Source organism: Hippocampus zosterae, chromosome 6 (genome assembly GCF_025434085.1).
Source record: "Hippocampus zosterae strain Florida chromosome 6, ASM2543408v3, whole genome shotgun sequence".
NCBI lineage: Eukaryota > Metazoa > Chordata > Actinopteri > Syngnathiformes > Syngnathidae > Hippocampus > Hippocampus zosterae.
The window spans coordinates 19,164,268-19,183,727 of record NC_067456.1 but is presented as its reverse complement, the minus strand read 5'-3'; the positions used below and the strand labels follow the sequence as shown (position 1 = coordinate 19,183,727).

General features: G+C 47.5%; 1 protein-coding gene across 10 annotated transcripts in view; it reads right to left on the bottom strand.

Annotated features, from left to right (window-relative positions):
• The window catches only part of arvcfb (ARVCF delta catenin family member b), a 220,626-nt gene that overhangs the window by 19,363 nt on the left and 181,803 nt on the right, over window positions 1-19,460 (bottom strand). For 9 of the 10 annotated variants that reach the window (XM_052066958.1, XM_052066963.1, XM_052066957.1 and 6 more), the window contains one exon: window positions 13,404-13,475. The exons of the other annotated variant lie outside the window; for it this stretch is intronic. In XM_052066958.1, the coding sequence (XP_051922918.1) occupies window positions 13,404-13,475 (72 nt within the window). The remainder of the gene's footprint in view (window positions 1-13,403; window positions 13,476-19,460) is intronic. 10 annotated transcript variants of the gene reach the window in all.

Sequence of the window (19,460 nt, the reverse complement as noted above, 5' to 3'; positions counted from 1 at the left end):
TATTAAGGAAGTCTAAAATAAAAATGACTTAATTATACTGACAATGTATTATACGGCGCCTGTTGCCAGCATTTAGCAGTGGCTCCTGCGTTGGGCGGATCCAGCACTGAAACCAACTGTGTATTTGGTAATGTTTTCACAGAATAACAAAAGTTGAAACGTGAAACATGAAAGAATGTAAGGAGTAGAATAAGAAAGCCATCCATAACCTTGCCCCCCACCCCAACCCTCCCTATCTGTCGGACTTTCTTTCATTCAAATTTCCGTTCCCTCAGGTCCTCAGCCTCCCTCCACCTCTGCCCGTCTTAGCACGATGGAGTACAGAGCTTTCAGCCGCTCTGCCCCCAAACTCTGGAACTCACTCCCACCCGACATCCGTAATATTGACTATCTTCCCATATTCAAAACTCATCTCAAAACCCACCTATTGAAAATTGCATATCCAGTTAAAACTCATCGCTTTTTATTATTTATAATTTTATCTGTGGTTTTATTGCTCTTTTTTGATTGTAAAGTGTCCTTGGGTATTTTGAAAGGCGCTTATAAATAAAATTTATTATTATTATTAGTTCAAAGAAATTCTAATGCATTCAGTTGTGGTGAGACCTTGAATTGATACAATTAGCAAATTGTGACAGATGAAATCACCGACAAAATATTTAATTGTTGGTAAATACAGTATGCATCCACTTGGCATGTCATCATGCTTAATGTTTGCTGCCATATTTTGTTCATACACTCGATAGATTGCATGTTTCTTAACATCTCTGCAGGAGCACTCCTCTGTTTGCCTAAATACTCCAACATTGTTTGTCATCATAATATTGCGCTTTCAGTGGACCAGTAATAATAATAAAAAGAAGAAGAATAACAAGAATAATTACACACTCATAAACCAATGGGAGGCTGTTGCCACGCAAGACGCCGCCAGGTCCATTGGGATCAACTTAGAGTTGAGTATCTCGCTGAAGGACACTTCGAGGTTGTCACAAGGGTTTAACTCATTCACTCCCAAAGATGTTTTTAAACGTCTTTTCAGACTTGGTCCAGAATGGGCTGGTACTGAATGAGTTAAGATCGAACTCACAACCTTCGGTTTGGGAGACGACCGCTCTAGCATTGAGCCACGCCGCCCCAAAAAGGAGAACAATTTGTAAATCCATCCATGCAGAGACAGATAAATATATACAAACTGAATCATCTTTCCGTTCTTGTCTATATTTCTTTCAGCGCTATATCAATTTTATAATAAATACCAGGTATACAGTATGTCAAGTATATCATAATTGACATTGTATACTCGATTCAATGTAATCTCAGGAAATGTTAAAGTCCCCAAAAAGCGCACACGCCCCAACTATGAATTTACCGTCCCCTTGGATGCCTATTAGAGTAACAAAATCTGCACAAACATGATTATTATGCTGGGTAAATGCTGAATCCTGATTAAGAAGCACCTTCCCTCCGGTCCCTCTCTCTCCGAGTGGACCGGGCCTTCAGAATGCACAATGTCTGTTGTGATGGTGGCTGACAGTGAAAGGATTTGCTGTCTCTGGATTGGTGTCAGCAAGCATCCTACATTTAATGCTCGCTCACATCAACCCATCACATGCTTAAGTGTGATGGATACTTTGGATTAACTCGTGCGTAGAGAATGACAATCCCTGCTGTTTATGCTTTATGTCCGGCCTTATAGCAATGTTGCTCTGTTCTCACATTAACATTTGATAGACTGAGGATGTCAAATCAAAGCAACCTAAGGCACCTTCAGAATGTGTGCTGCGATTCTTTTTCCTGTTCAAATGAATTGATTTTGCACCCCCTCCTTGATTTGGACCACCAATAGACATTGGTTTAAATACAGCAAAGTATTCAGCCAAATGAAAGTATGCTGCGTGACCTCTTGTATAATGCCACTACAAATACACCCAGCATGTGGTCAACTGCAAAGCACATATTTCAGTACATCACAATGTACCGTAATACGTTAAAAAAAGGCGCCCAATAGAAATACAGGAGTTTGAACATAACGTTACCAATTGGACAAGGGTTTTGGTCCACAGGTGTGTGTTGATTGTGAAATAAAAAAGCTGAATGGCTATAGTCCTGTCAGAGAAGACCGGCTGTGGTTTTGTCACGTTCCGTGCCTGCCTGCAGGGGGCGGGCTTTCTTTTCCCCGACTGCACACCTGTTGTTAATTTCGGGCTGATCACCTGCCTTTATTAAGCGACTCCGGCAGTCATCTCACTGCCGGAGAATTCCATGCCGTGCCATATTGCTCCCGCGCTCGATCTCGCTATTGTCAATTGACCAGTTGCCTTTTTGCCTTACGGCCGTTATTCGCGTTTTGCTCCTAGATTTTGTATTGCTCTTATTTCCGCCAAATTCAGGTCCTCCTCGCGTCGTGTTGTTTTCCGCGAGCGTTTTCTGTTAGAGTACCCTTCTTGTTATTTCCTGGTCCTTATTTGACCAGCGTTTTGTGTTACCGTTTTTCCCTGTCGGGCTCTTTCTGTTCTTTTTGTCATTAAAGACACTTTTTCGTTGACAAGATTTTTTCGTTGTCTGTTCTCCGGGGATCCAACCTTTATTTCATTTGTTCTGCACGAAGCGATAGCTATCGCTTCGGACAGAACGTGACAGAATTCTCCGGCCACCATGGATCCCGCAGATGTCGAAAAAATATTGTCCGCTCTTGCACGACAAGAGCAACAGATGAGTCAGCAGGGCCAAGCCATTTCGGAACTCCGAGGCGCGGTCTCCATGCTGGCTCATCGGCTCGACGATTACGAGCCTCGTCTAACACGGGTGGAGGAACGGAGACCCCATTCCTCCGGGGCCCATCCAGCCACCCCGGAAGCGTTCCCCTCTCATACCATTATGTCGAGGGAACCATCGCTTCCACACCCCCCTCGTTATGGGGGTGAGCATGGGCAGTGTGGTCACTTCCTTCACCAGTGCTCACTCGTATTCGACCAACAGCCGTCTGCCTACGCTAATGATGCTGCCAAAGTGGCCTATATCATGAGTTTGTTAAGAGGTCCGGCGGCGTCATGGGCGATTGCGACCAGCGAATCCAAGCCGAGTCTCCGATCATCGTTCCCTGAATTCGTGACAGCCTTTCGCCGGGTGTTCCACCATCCCGTGCGGGGCCGAGAGGCAGAGGGTCGGCTACTTGCCCTCCACCAGGGAAGACGATCGGTCGCCGACTACTCGATCGAGTTCCGGATTCTGGCAGCACAGAGCGGATACGATGATCGAGCATTGTGTGGACTGTTTCGACGCGGCCTGAACTCTCAGCTCAAGGACGAGCTGGCGACCCGCGACCACAGCACCGACCTGGAGGAGCTGATTGACCTCGCCCTCCTCATGGACAATCGCTTGAGGGAGCGGGGCCGGGAGCGTGGGGGAGATCGTTTCCCGTATCGACGCTCTCCATATCGTGAGGAACATCGGGGAGTATTCCGGGAGACAGCACCCGCGGCGGAACCTATGCAGCTGGGTGGCAAGGACGTTGGCGGAGAGGAAGGAAGTCGCCGTGCCAGCCGTCGTACGACGAGAGACAACACCCAAACCTCTCCTCACGCCACAACCAGTCTTCCGGGATCATCTTTTCACGTCTATCCCGAGTACTGTGAGTCACGATCCCGCGCGTTAACCCCCGAGCCTAGACAAGCCGACGCGCGACCGGGACACCCCAACAGACTGGAACTTGAGGGGGAGATATTTGGTGATTCCCGGTCGAGGCGGGTTCGGGCCCTGGTAGACTCAGGAGCAGACGATTGTCTGATGGACACCGAGCTCGCATCCGAGTTGGGTTGTTTCTTGGAGGAGCTTATTGATAGAAAGCGGGTTCGCGATCTCGATGGGCGTCTCCTGGCGGTCGTTACGCACAGAACGGAGCCATTGAAACTGCAACTTTCGGGTAACCATGTCGAGCATCGGCGTTTTCTTGTAATGCGGTCCCGCAACGCTCCTATTATCCTTGGGTTACCCTGGCTCAGGGTACACAACCCCGTAATTTCCTGGGCGCGCCCAGCAATAGATAGTTGGAGTCCGTACTGTTATCAGCACTGTTTACAGTCAGCCGTCGGGGGGTATAAACGCGTCACACCCCCCGAGGATATCTGCCTTGACGGAGTGCCGGATTGCTATCGGGACCTCAAGGGGGTTTTTAGCGAGGACCGCGCGCGCTCCTTACCTCCACACCGCCCCTATGATTGCGCAATAGACCTGCAGGCGGGCGCTCCGTTGCCGACCTCGAGGCTGTATCAGGTGTCTCGGCCTGAACGCGAGGCGTTGACGGAGTACATTAACAGCTCGCTCGCCGCAGGTCTCATTAGACCTTCGCGTTCACCGTTAGGGGCGGGGTTTTTTTTCGTGGGAAAGAAGGACAAGTCCCTGCGACCCTGCGTCGACTATCGTGGGCTAAACGAGATAACCATAAAGAATAAATACCCACTACCTTTGTTAGATTCCGCCTTCGCCCCATTGCAATCCGCAACCGTTTTCTCCAAGTTAGATTTGCGCAGCGCTTATCACTTGGTCCGTATCAGAGAGGGAGATGAATGGAAGACCGCTTTCAAGACCCCTCTAGGCCATTTCGAGTACTTAGTGATGCCTTTCGGTCTCACTAACGCTCCTGCCGTCTTCCAAAACCTCATAAATGACGTGCTAAGAGACATGATTAACATCTTCTGTTTTGTCTACTTGGACGATATATTGATTTTCTCCCGGTCGTTACAGGAGCACAAGCAACATGTTAGGCGGGTGCTACAGCGCCTATTAGAAAACCGGCTCTTCGTCAAGGCAGAGAAGTGTGAATTCCATGTTCCCGTCATCTCCTTTCTGGGGTTTATCATTGAGCGGGGTAGGTTACGAGCAGACCCCGTCAAGACACAGGCAGTCACGAACTGGCCGGTTCCCACTAATCGCAAAGAACTGCAGCGTTTCCTGGGGTTTGCCAATTTCTATAGACGGTTTATCCGGGCCTATAGCCAGAAGGCGCTCCCCTTGACCCGCCTGACGTCTATTAAGACCCCGTTCAAGTGGGATTCCTCCGCGGACGCTGCGTTCGCAGACTTAAAGGCGGCGTTTACCAGTCCGTCAGGTGCCGGCGGGGTGTCCGGCGGGGAGACTGTTCGTGCCTCCGTCCCTGCGCTCGGAGGTCCTGCAGTGGGGACATGGGTCCAAGGTGGCATGCCATCCGGGGGTGAACCGGACGGTGCAACTCGTCGCCCAGCGGTTCTGGTGGCCGGAGCTCCGGAGCGACGTGACGGAGTTCGTCAGGGCCTGCACCTCCTGCGCATGCGGCAAGTCTTCCCGTCAACCTCCGGCGGGATTGCTCCAACCGTTGCCCGTTCCGCCACGCCCCTGGTCCCACATCGCTCTGGACTTCGTTACGGGCCTTCCCCCCTCCCGGGGCCGTACGGTCGTGCTCACGATCGTGGACCGCTTCTCCAAGGCGGCTCATTTTGTGCCCTTGTCCAGGTTACCGTCGGCGCTGGAGACCGCCGACCTCCTGGTCGAACACGTTTTCCGCCTCCACGGCATTCCGACGGACATTGTGTCTGATCGGGGGCCCCAGTTCGTGTCTCGCGTCTGGAAGCGGTTCTGCCGGTCCCTCGGAGCCACTGCCAGCCTGACCTCCGGCTACCACCCCCAGTCTAACGGACAGGCGGAGCGCGCCAACCAGGATCTGGGGGCGGCCCTCCGCTGTGTGTGCCTCCACCGTCCCGCATCATGGGTCGACCACTTACCATGGGTGGAGTATGCGCACAACACCCTCGTCTCCTCCGCAACCGGCCGGTCACCGTTCATGTCTGCCTACGGCTACCAGCCGCCGCTGTTCCCGTCACAGGAGGGGCAGGTGGAGGTCCCTTCCGTCCAGCATCATCTCAAACGGGCCCATCGTGTGTGGAGGGAGGCCCGGGCGGCATTGTCCCGCACGGCGTCCCGGAATCGTCAAATCGCGGATCGTCGTCGGCGCCCGGCCCCCTCCTATCTGGTGGGGCAGAAGGTATGGCTGGCTACTCGAGACCTTCGCCTGGCCGGCTCCTCGGCGAAACTGGGTCCTCGATTCACTGGTCCCTTCGAGGTTGAGGCCGTCATCAACCCGGCTGCTGTCAGGCTCCGTCTACCTCCTACCATGAAGGTCCATCCCGTCTTCCACGTCTCCCTTCTCAAACCCGTCTCTTCCAGTGACTTGGCTCCTCCTCCCACGCCGCCGCCCCCTCCGCGGGTCGTCGACGGTGACCCGGTGTACACGGTTCGTGCCATCCTGGACTCTCGGCGCAGGGGCAAGGGCTTCCAATACCTGGTCGATTGGGAGGGCTACGGGCCTGAGGAGCGGCAGTGGGTGCCTCGCTCCTGGATCCTTGACCCGTCCCTTCTGCGCGACTTCCACACCGCTCACCCTTCCAAACCGGGAGGTCCGCCGGGAGGCGTCCGTTGAGGGGGGGGTACTGTCACGTTCCGTGCCTGCCTGCAGGGGGCGGGCTTTCTTTTCCCCGACTGCACACCTGTTGTTAATTTCGGGCTGATCACCTGCCTTTATTAAGCGACTCCGGCAGTCATCTCACTGCCGGAGAATTCCATGCCGTGCCATATTGCTCCCGCGCTCGATCTCGCTATTGTCAATTGACCAGTTGCCTTTTTGCCTTACGGCCGTTATTCGCGTTTTGCTCCTAGATTTTGTATTGCTCTTATTTCCGCCAAATTCAGGTCCTCCTCGCGTCGTGTTGTTTTCCGCGAGCGTTTTCTGTTAGAGTACCCTTCTTGTTATTTCCTGGTCCTTATTTGACCAGCGTTTTGTGTTACCGTTTTTCCCTGTCGGGCTCTTTCTGTTCTTTTTGTCATTAAAGACACTTTTTCGTTGACAAGATTTTTTCGTTGTCTGTTCTCCGGGGATCCAACCTTTATTTCATTTGTTCTGCACGAAGCGATAGCTATCGCTTCGGACAGAACGTGACAGGTTTTGACTGTTTTGGAAAAAAAACATTTCATGTTTCTTTGCTCCCTGCTCACTTCCTTCACACAAAACTACAACTTCTTAAAAATGTGCATGTTTTCTGTCTTTCTGATCTGAGCAACCTGATTCGACCAAGTACTGGTTCGTTTCTGTAAAGATTATTTTTTTCTTGTCTCAATGAACAAAAATTGTGAGCACCGATATAGAGTAAGTCTTTTGCCCGGACATATTCAAGTCAATTGACTGGTTGACAAAGAATCATCATTTTTAAGTGACAACCAACAGACATAGAACTGAAAGACCAGAAAACCCACAACCTTTGCAGTGCGTATTGTCTACCAAAATGTGAGCAACATACTTTATTCATCACAGAATTTCTCTCTGCCATTTTACGAAGAAAAGCAATCACTCATGAAAAAGTTTGTTTTAATTCCTGCCAACTCAGTCAGCGTCACCTGTTGGTGTGGAGTGACGACCTAAAGGCTAACAGCAATGGAAGCAACTCTGAGGATCATTCATTTGAATGAAGGGATTATTTTGCCAATGATGTTGGCAAAAATAGGATAGTATAGATTGCACCTAACGGAATGAAGATACACCAGCTACAACTTAATTCGTCCTTACAGCAGCCCAAAAGTTAAAGTAACATCAGTTTAGCTTGGGATGCAAACACTTGTTTGGGACCAGTCAAAAAATATGTGGTTGTGAACATTTAAATCCATCAAAGTCACAAAATTATGGATGAGATGGTTTGAAAAAACTGGCCCTACCATTCATTTTGAATGTGGCGTTTCCGTTTGCATAGTCATGCCCCTCCGCCCTCTATTTAACAACATACTGTATGTTCTGACTGAGCAAGATTTCAAGACATGACTTATACGACTTGAACCAAGTAATGACTTGGCATGACTTGCTTCATGTTTTTTTTGTTTGTTTGATTGTTTTTTGGTTACAGTGACTTGAGGCTTGAAGGTTGTTGAATTGAAATGAATTGAATTGAATACAACTTTATTGTCAAATCGTGTCATAAAATGTGTGTAGTCAAATTGTGACTTGAAACTCATCACTTGCACATACTGTATGCGACTTACTCCCATCTCTGGAGTTTGGTGATCTAAACTATTCTATAGCAACCCGAATTTCATCATAATGCTTGTTGGTTTATAAATTCATGACTGTGTTGTGAGAAAAACTCAGAATTACCGGTAACTCAGTATGACACAGTTACTCCCCCTTGGGAACCTAACAATGTAAACTCCTGTGGATTCCTTCAATAACAAGGACAGACAATTGAGGGTTGAGAACAATTGGGGAACTTGATTACTGCAATATGCACAGTGAAATTTATGCATCACCATAGCGATGTACGATAATGACCCTTTTTCTAAGCCTATGTAAATGAATGCTACATGTATCACCACATATAAAGCTGCAATGATTTCATTCCACTAAAAATGTTTTGTGCACCCACATTGCAACAGTAGTCTAGTTTAAAATGCATGATTTTTTTAAACTTCTTTTGGCCTCATTATCACTATTTTTCATGACTGCCAGTGAGGAAACCCGCGTGGCACGGGTTAGGGTTCGGAGAATGCGAACAATGTATAACGTATTAGCCATGAAGCTTTTTTTTTTTTATGTGGTGGCATTACCAAAAATAGAGCGAAGAATGTGACAGACATGTTGCGAGTGTGCGGCTTTTCGGAATCACACCAGATGGTAATATGTTGCTCAATGGGGACAATCAATGAACAGTTACCCTGTCGATGGATCAAACAATTAAAAAAATGCATGTTCCCTGTTTTCCTGTACATTATGAGAATACGATTCGTTTGTCTTTTTTTTAAACTTGTGTGCATGTGTTTTTTGATCCATATGTCCAGTCATGGAGCGTTCATGCGGCTGTCACAGTAATTAAGTCTCACCTTTGTATGAACTGTGACAAAAGGAGGAAGTGAGGCAGAAGGGGTGAATTTTGGGGAGGCATCTCTGGTGCATAACTGATGTATTTAGTCTGAACAAGAGAGTGAGAGGTTTACTGCAGCAACCGATACATCTGAAAGATCCAACGTCAGCATTTTCAGTCTTGGTGTGAAATTCTACCCACAAAAACAGAGAAGCGACGGTATGTGAGACTGCTCCTTGGAATTTGGAGCGCGCAATCTATCATTTACAATATATTTTTTTAAATGACATGAACTGCAGATGTAGTAGTTTTCTTCCCATGCGCTATAATTGTACCACTCTGGAGGCTTGGCATTTAAAGGCGCAAAAAATGCTTTATCTTGGAAAAAGAACAAAAAAAAAAGGATCTTCCTGAACAAATGGTCTCACTGCACCAGGACGTTCATCATGCCTCGGGGTGGGAGAGGAGCGGTGATTTTGTTCAGAAGAATCAGATTCATGTCAGTGCGCCTTTTAGTGAAATATGCACAGCGAAATGGAACAATAGAAGCATGGCTCACGTTTTCTTAATTCAATCAAGCCTCACACTTTTCAGTGCAACAGAGAGCTCATCAACGCTGCAGCACAGGAGTCTGCGTTCATTATTCCACAAATAAAGATCTCCTGTGGGATTATAACAAAGAGGGTTATGCAATACGATACAGAACTGTTTGTCAGCGCTAAGACCTCTTCACAAATTAAACACTCTTGTCTTGCAAGACAAAGCAGTGAGACGCATTACACAGCTGTTGTCAATTGAAGAAAACAAAACAAAATAAGAAATTCTCAAAATACAATGTGTGATTTTTGGCAGAACAATGGAAAACGTTGCCAAGGGGAAAGGGAAAAAGCAAGAAGGAAAACAGGCGGCGGCCTTACTAACATAATACCTAATTGCTTCGATGACTGAACGGAATTGGAGAGAGAAAACTCATCACATCACTTTTAGCGGCATTGCAGCATCGATGCTCAATCCTGGCTGCTGAAGCTCTTTTTAAAACAGTCGCATAATCTGAGAGGCACAAAATGGTGAGAAGCCAAACATTTGAGAGAGATTGTGAATGGTAATGTTTCCACATTCGCTCAATCGCAAACACAACCAGTGTTGTCTGGTTCACTCTGGTATAGTATGTTTTGTTCTTGTTGTTTTTTGTTTTTTGGGGGGGTTTGTATGGAAAAAGAACATCCGAACATGTACAGTGTAAAAATACACTAAAATATAAAACGAAGAGCTGTCAAAAGAAATTGATTAATCAACAACTAATCCACTATCAAGTTAATTGACAACTATTTTAATAATTGAGTATTTGTTTCGATTCATGGTTTGACTTGGCCAAATCCTCAGATTTCAGACCGTAAACAGTAATTATTCTCTGATTTCTTCATAAAAGCAGACTGATCATCCAAAACGACTGAACTGACAATTGAATCGGTTTAATTGTTTTTTTTTTTTTAATGATGAATGGGGAATAAACAGTAACTCGGAAAAAAAAGGTTGGGTAGTACACTTAAATGCAAATTAAAATCGCACCGGGTGATTCAATTAATTGATGGAATAGTTGATTCCAAAATTATTTGATAGCGACAGCCTTAACACAATCAAACTACTTGTAATTGGAGGAGGAAAGCGACAACAGCCTTCTGAAAATTTACCACTAGTCTACTCTGTATGCAGTGACGGCTTTGACTCGTTAGGCTCTCATTTGCAGCGCGCTGTATTGCACGCAGTGAGAATGGCTTTTCAAGAGAACCAAATTAGCGGCCTCATCTGCGTGTGCATCCATTGCCACGTATGAAGACCCCAAGGTACTCCTCTGTTTTTCCCTCTTAGACTAACATTTGCATTATGTGTGGATGTTAACATACAGACAGATGTGCCACGTAAAAGAGAAATGTTGATTATTGTGTTACATAAAAGGATGAAAAAACAGTAGCTGTATGGGGGAAAAAATCCTATTCAAGGCAGCACACTCCTCAGCTCTCCTTCCTCCACCTCCTCCTCCCTCTACTAACCGCCCTCCAGCCTCAAGATTTAGCTGAGGTTTCAATTAACTGCATCGGGAAAAAAAAATCCTTTCCTCATTTCAGCGGTGTCTGCACTCACCAAGGCTCCAAAATGCTTTTTAATGTTTGCTTCTCTTGTAATCTTTTTTTCGGGCTCTGTCTCTGTTCTGATCCAACATAATAAAGGAGCACCAATAAGTGTCCTTATAGAAAAGCAGTGTCCATGATGGAGGAAGATATTAAATATCGCCGCAACAGAGCAAATACTATATTTATGTTGATTAAACCAAATGAGTCAAATTGTAACTCCTATTGAAGTGTAACTCCATTCCCAGGCCACATAATATAGACAGATCTCGTTATGTCAAACACCTTGGTTATACTGCTCTTGTTCTGTATTGTATAAAGAGTGTGTTCTTTCACTGTTCTCTAATTTCTCTCCATTTCTCTTCATCTGTCCCCTCTCAAAGCTTAAGTGTCACTTTCCAAAGAACATTCACCACAATACCATTAACCAAAAATAACCCACCTGCATGAGCATGCAGTCAAAAAGAACAAATTAAAAACAAAAACAAAAACGTAAGGGTAGATAACAATTTGCTTGCTCCAAAACAACTTAATGTGTTCATGTTCTTCTGGAATCCAATGGCAAACATAAATAACCATTTAACTCTTTCAATTCTTCAACTGGATTTGTAATAATATCATGCCCAGTCACAGAAGAAAAATAAACATTTTGCACTGCCAGAATGACCCTGGCCATTGATTTCACGGTACAAGATCAAATCAAGGCACGAAATCTGCTATATCTCTTCAAACCTCTGCATTGAATTAGGCGGCTCTCAGTCTCCCTGCCCACTCTCTGACACTATAGTGAGTACCAAAGGGAAAAATCAGATTTACCTTTATAAAAGCAAATCTTTAAGGGGTACTCAGACGACATTTACACTTTCGATCCACAGGCCCAATTCCAATGGAATGCCTATATCCGATTTCTTTTGACTTTCTGTTTCCATGTACATTTTAAATGACACATAACCTGTATGCCAATATTTCCATTCACAAAACTTCCGCTGCTTTAAACAAGTACTGCCATTGGCAATTAATTTCCTTCTTTAATGATCAATACACCCCCTACTGTGCCATAGCTGTCATTTACGCTGTTGTTGAGACGGTTGTGTGTCCATCATCATTTGGGGTATTTCATTGACGTCGGCTTGCATTGATGGCGATCTGTCCGTATTGACGCATCAGATTTCAGCTACGTTTTGATGGTGCCGGATTACAATCTGAGAACATCCGATTCCATGCTTCGTCTCCTTTGCTGCCATGAAGCATATGCAAATTGTGCGTCTTGAGAACGGAACTATCTGAATTGTGTCACTTGAACCGAGCTGCATGAACGCAGGCTCATTAACATCGCATTGTGCCTTTGTTGGCGATGAAATGGAATGAGATTTCTTTATATGTACATGGCGGATGACATTTTGGAATACAGTAGACTGTTGACTTAGTCTTGTTCTCAGTCATGAGCTTGACTCAAATAGAACCTTGCAAATGAGTGAGTTGAACTGAAAATCAGTGCAGGTGAAAAAGGAACAACCTGCTTTTAATGCTGTGTTTAATGCTCATGTGGTAATTACTTGAGTTTCTATCACTAGACATTGATGTAGTTGATCTATGTTGTACTGGAAGTCCAAATAAAGTACTCACACATGACTGTACAAATGTCACCTTTGTACCCAATCCTCAATCCGAATGGACAAGACATGCAGACACTACGCAACATGCGATTGCTGGGGCACACCAACCAAATCGCTGCAGAGTGAGCAAAAATGAGATAACGCAAAGGATCTTGTTGTGTCAATAGTACAAAGGCATCACAGTGCGTTTAACTCTTGAAAAGAGAACAAAACTACTATTTACCCTTGGCACATTGGCTTCAATTTGTACTTTATTTATAGCAGTGGTGGCTGTCTGATAATGTGCTTTGAAATTACTTGGAATGGAACGTGAAGCCGATCAAAAGTAAATATACTGTTTAATATTTTAGTACTGCTCAAGATGTGATGGCACTGATTTTGTATTATTTGCAGTCTCCTTATTATTGTCAAGTTTGAACAAAAATACCCTGCCAACCATCCATTTTCTATAATCGAAGGGTGACAGGGAGGTGCAGCATATCCCAGCTGCCTTCAAGGAAAAGGCGAGCTATACCCCGACCTGGTGAACATTCAATCGCAGGGCACAGAGAAAAAGGAGATGGAACTGAAGCCACACCATCTGCACTGAAATCAAGATTTGGAACCACCATAACATTGGCAGTCAGAGAATCGCTGCCATTGCGATGCAAACCACCATGTGCTTGTTCACATGCACGTGACTGAACTCCAATAATTTGTGCCGCAGAATTGACTTGTGATCTGCTTCAGATCAACTCGTATTTGATTTTGTTTCGGCACGTTTCGCTCAATGGTGAAGCGCCTACCTCTTGTCGGCTCAGTACGCTTCGGAAGATCCAGTGTGTCGTAGTTTTTGTCATTCTCACCATTTTTTCTACCTGGATGGAGGAGAGAGCACAAGGCGCAAGGTCACTGACTGAGAAAAATAGTTTAAGTGTTGTCAGATCACTTTAATCTTTTTAATCGGATACAAGAGAGAAATAAAAACTACCCGCGTATGTAAACCAGAATACAATTAACCCCTTTACATTACCATTAAATCAGATGAGAAATTTGAATTACATAACTGTAAGAATTGGATCTGACGTACACTGCATACACTACATGCATTGCAGAAATGCGCTAATCGAAAGAACATGGTTCACATGGCTTCAGTCCATTACTTTATATCCTTCATATATATATATATATATATATATATATATATATATATATATATATATATATATATATATATATGTGTGTGTGTGTGTGTGTGTGTACAGTCAAACTTCTGCATCTCGGTTCTCAACCAATTAGGTTTTCGACCAAAAATGTTTTGGTTTTTTTATGCCTTGGATGACGAACATATTTCGGTTCGCTTAAAAAATGGGCGCACTTGAATGCACCACTTGACTCCTTTCTACTTCCTTACAAGAGGAAATGACGCTTCCTCAGATAGACCAGGAAGTGTCGCTTTCTATTGTGAGCAGACGTGTTCAATAAAAGTTTTATTTTTTTTTAAAGAGCATGGCTTCGGTTTTCGAACAGCCTTCTGGAACGGATTATGGACGAAAACCGAGGTTTGACTGTATGTTGGAACATATGTTTAGTCCTCAAAAGATTCTGCGGAGACACATTTTATTTGAGGAAAAGGATGATATTTAAAAAATGCTACATTTTTGAGTGGAAATAAATTGTCTTAATACAGATATAAGAGAAAGTATAAATCATTTGCTCCCTGTATGGGGTTCCTATTTGCTTCTATAACAGCTCGATTTACTGGATGAGATCAATAACATGATTCAGAAAAAACGTGAGAGGTCATAGGTCACTGGTGTTAGACGGTAGGTTCAGGGTTCGCTATCTCTGTTCTAGTTTATCCTAATGCTGTTTGATGGGGTTGAGCTATGTGCTGTCAAGTTGTTTCAAATTCATGTTCTGGAGCTCTACTTTAGAGGTGTGGCCGAATTATGTTGCATTATAGAGCATTACATTTCTTTTTAAATAACATGTGTGTGTTTTCCGTGTTTTTGCTGTCTGTCGGAATCGTAATGTTGTCGAGCATGTCATGTTTCCATTTGAATTCTGCTCTGATTGCATTTAGAGCATTGAGTAGTTTGGTTAGATAACTCACAAAACTACTTCTAGGAGACAATCAAGCAGCTTAAAAAATGATAGGATGTCAAGTATGAAGAAAACTTGAAAGGTTTGGTGCGGTCTTACAGCACTGGCTGTTAGCCATAATGATAAAATGTTGATTTGGATACACATCTCAACGATGATAATGAGTCGGATTTCCTGAGAGGGAAACACCTTCACTAATGTAAGGATGTGAGGAAATGCAAAGGGTGCGGTGATTCCAGCTGATAATGGCCACGAGACAGGATGGAGATCTACATAACAAACCACATCATTAGTCCCTGTTTCCGGCCACGAGGGCTCAGGGAAGGAAGAAGTGATATAGCTCTACCTCGGGACTAATCTCCCACTTCTGCTCAGGAAACAAATTCAAGTAGTCCAGGAATATCATAGTTATGACTTTATTATTGTTTTGCCAAGGGCCATGGCCTAAATTCATTAAGATTTAGTTTATTTTTAGCGGCAAACGTCGACAGTGGCACACAATTTCAGAGTTGCCACCATGCATGATTTGCCATGAGAGAACAATCTGAAGAATCCCTACTCTAGTATAGTTTTGGAATATTTCTATGTTAGTTGTTGCAAAAGAGTCGAGGGTCACATCCAAAGACTTGGATGTGTGGTAATTCTTCTTGTTACAGAGATGCAGAGTCCTGGGTATGACGTTAAACTGCATCCAACTGGTCCTCCAGGTTGGGGGTTGGGCGTGAGGTTAACAACCTCACCCTGTAAAACCCTGCTGCCTTGTAGGTTGGGTCTCTTTAGACAAAGGCTAGGAGAAGGCAACTCTGAATCCAAATCCCCCTGCTGCCTCGCAGGGTCTGCCTCTTAGGCATTGGCTACGGTGGTACACCCTACCAGTGTACCCGGAGTGGAGCCCCGACAGGCAGGGTCAGACACGCAGTCAGCGACCCTGGCAACTCCTGCAGCAAGTGTATTGGTTCATCCTCTCCCTTGGGCTCCGATCGGTGACGCCGAGAGGGGGACACTACAGCCTGGGCAACTCAGTGTCTCCATATCCCCCGCCCAAGCCTTCGACGTGCACTGGAGAGTGGTCTCCACCGAAGTCGCAAGACTTCGTAAAGCAACCACGGGAAGAGGCAGTTACCGGTTCATTAGAGCTCCGGCCAATTGGCGTGGAGCCGGAGCGCCAGGGGCCTCGTCCGACGGTGGGAGGAGTCATCGCACTCCATTGGCTAGCTACCGCCCGCCCCAAACTGGGCAGCCCCCGGTCAATAGGGTGCTAGCCCGTCACACTCGCCTGCTCTACTGGGTGCGTAGAGAGCAGGGGAAACCCGGAAAGCGAGTGCCTCCATGCACCAGGCAAAACACGCAAGAGAAAGAAGGCCCCAGCACTTCGCATAGCAAGCTGGAAAGTCAGTCTATGTGCCCCGGAATGTCCCCCGACCCGACTCAGATCACTGACCTAAGAAAGACCGCCATCATTGGGAAGGAACTGGCCCGCTTGAACATCGATGTCGCCTGCCCCCAGGAGACACGCCTGCCAGACAGCGGCTCCCTCAGGGAAGAAAACTACACCTTCTTCTGGGAGGGTCGGCCGCAGAAGGAACCGCGGCAGCATGGCGTGGGCTTCGCAGTGAGGAACTCCCTGCTCCACGCAGTGGAAACACCGACCGGCGGCACGTCACGTCTCCTCTCCCTGCGCATGAAGACCACAGCAGGGTATGCCAACATCATCTCAGCCTACGCCCCCACCCTGACGTCCTCCCCAGAAGCCAAGGATGAGTTCTACGAAACTCTCGAAAATGAAGTGAGACGTATCCCCAAGACCGAACTCCTCCTGATTCTCGACGACTTCAACGCACGTGTGGGGGCCGATTGGCAGGCTTGGCCCTCTTGCCTCGGCCCACATGGAGTTGGCCGACTGAACGAGAATGGCCAACGCCTCCTCGAGCTGTGCTGCCACCACAGCCTCTGTATCACCAACACCTTCTTCGCAGGCAATGACCGCCACAAGGTGTCCTGGAGGCACCCTAGATCCCACCATTGGCACCAGCTGGACCTAGCAATTACAAGAAGATCCAGCCTGAACGCCATCCTCCACACGAGGAGCTACCACAGCGCAGACTGCGACACCGACCACGCCCTAATCGCCAGTAAGGTGAGGCTGCAGCCTCGCAGAATCCACCACGCCAAGACCAAGTGCAAGCCGCGCATAAACACCTGTGGCACTGCCGACCCGGAAAAGGTGAACTGCTTCTCCACTACATTCAGAGATAAGCTGAAAGAGAAATATGACAACACCACAGAAGACCCCATCCGTCTCTGGGACCAGCTCAGAAACGCCATCTACGACTCCGCAATGCTCGCCTTTGGGAAGAGAGTGCGGAAAAACGCAGACTGGTTCGAGGCGCACTGGGTAGAAATGGAGCCTGCAACAGGAGCCAAGAGAAAGGCAATGCTTGAGCACAAGAACAACCCAGCCCCAACACCCGAGACACCCTCCGTGCTGCCAGGAATAAAGCCCAGCGGTCAGCCCGCCGTTGTGCTAACAAATACTGGCAGGACCTCTGCATGGTGATCCAGTCAGCTGCTGACCAGGGCAGGACCAGGAGCATGTATGAGGGGATCAAAACGGCAACGGGTCCATCATGCAACAAAACCGCCCCTCTCAAGTCCAAGACCGGTCACACGATCCAAGACCAAAGCAGGCAAATGGACAGGTGGGTCCAGCACTACCTAGAGCTATATGCAACTCAAAACACCGTCGCAGGAGCAGCCCTTGACTCCCTGCCTGACCTTCCCCTCATGGAGGAACTGGACAGCGCACCCTCGCCTGACGAGCTTGCGAAAGCAATCGACGCTCTAAACAATGGCAAAGCACCAGGCCAGGATGGCATCCCCCCTGAGGTACTGCGGCATGGGAAACACACGCTCCTGCAACCGCTGCACCAGCTTCTGAGCCTCTGCTGGGAAAAGGGCCACATCCCCCAAGACATGAGGGATGCCTCCATTGTCACCCTCTACAAGAACAAGGGGGACCGCAGCGACTGTAACAACTATCGGGGTATCTCTCTGCTCAGCACCGTTGGGGAGGTGTTCGCCAGCGTCGCCCTGAAACGGCTTCAGCGCCTCGCCTCACGAGTCTACCCCGAATCGCAGTGTGGCTTCAGGGCTAAAAGATCCACAGTGGACATGATATTCTCCCTCCGCCAGCTTCAAGAGAAGTGCCGCGAGCAGCAAAGACCTCTGTTCATTGCCTTCGTTGACCTGACCAAAGCGTTCGACCTGGTCAGCCAGAGCGGGCTATTTCAAATACTGGAGAAGATAGGCTGTCCACCAAAACTGCTCACCGTTATCCGCTCCTTCCATCAAGACATGCAAAGCACAGTCCGCTTCAACGGCGCTACCTCCCAGCCATTCCCAGTCAGCAGTGGAGTGAAGCAGGGGTGCGTCCTTGCACCAACCCTATTTGGAATCTTCTTTTCCATCCTCCTCCAGTATGCCTTCTCCGACTGCGAAGAGGGGGTATACCTCCGCACATGGCAAGATGGTAGCCTCTTTAACATGGCAAGACTGCGCGCCAAGTCTAAAACCTACAACATCCTGGTAAGAGAACTACTGTTTGCAGACGATGCTGCCCTCACTTCCCATAGTGAGGCAGGACTCCAGCACTTGGTGAACAGACTCTCGCGTGCGTGCAGGGACTTCGGACTCACGATCAGCCTAAAGAAGACAAATATACTAGCCCAGGGAACCACCGTTGCCCCCTCTATCACCATCGAGGACACGCCGCTGCAAAATGTCGACTCCTTCACCTATCTAGGCTCAACCGTCACATGTGCAACAACACTCGACGCCGAGATCAGCTCGAGGATCGCCAAGGCTGCCGGTGTGATGGCGAAGCTGTCGAAACGCGTCTGGGAAAACAGCCTTCTCAGTGCAAAAACCAAGGTTATGGTGTACGAGGCCTGCGTCCTCTCCACCTTACTCTACGGCAGTGAGTCATGGACCACCTACGCTAGGCAGGAACGGCGACTCAACACCTTTCATCTACGTGCCCTACGGCGGCTGCTGCGCATCAGGTGGCAGGACCGGATTCCAAACACCGCGGTCCTCCAACAAGCCGGCCTCCTAAGCATCCAATGCACCTTGATGAAGAGGAGGCTCCGCTGGATCGGCCATACCTTCCGCATGGAACCCCACCGGCTGCCGCGGGAAATCCTCTATGGCGAGCTGCTTGAGGGACACCGGAGTGTGGGCCGGCCCCTGCTGCGCTACAAGGACACTTACAAACGTGACCTAAAGGCGGTCCGGGTGGATCCCAACAGATGGGAGAGTGCAGCAGCAGACCGAGCCACCTGGCGCAACACCATCCGCATAGGGGTTGCCGAGGCTGCGGCGGAGGAGCAGGACCGGGCTTCACAGAAGCGGGCAGCGAGAAAGTGCCGCGCAGCTGCTCCACGCACCACCCCACCATCCTCAACATTCACATGCGTGAAATGCCAGCGGGAATGCCACTCAAGAATAGGGCTCTTCAGCCACTCGCGCTCATGCGTCCAGTACAGGACCTAATCCCCCCCTACGCGTCGACCATCGCCTTTCGAGACGAGGATGCTATATACAGAGATGCAATGGAATCCTTGAGTTTAAGACGTCGTTTGGACCACGATGAGGCAACAAATTCCACGCTTTAGAGCCGACCACTAAAGTTCACTTGCACCAATAGCCGCAGGTTAACTGGCTAATTCCTATACAAGTCATCAATTTCAAGTGTTTTT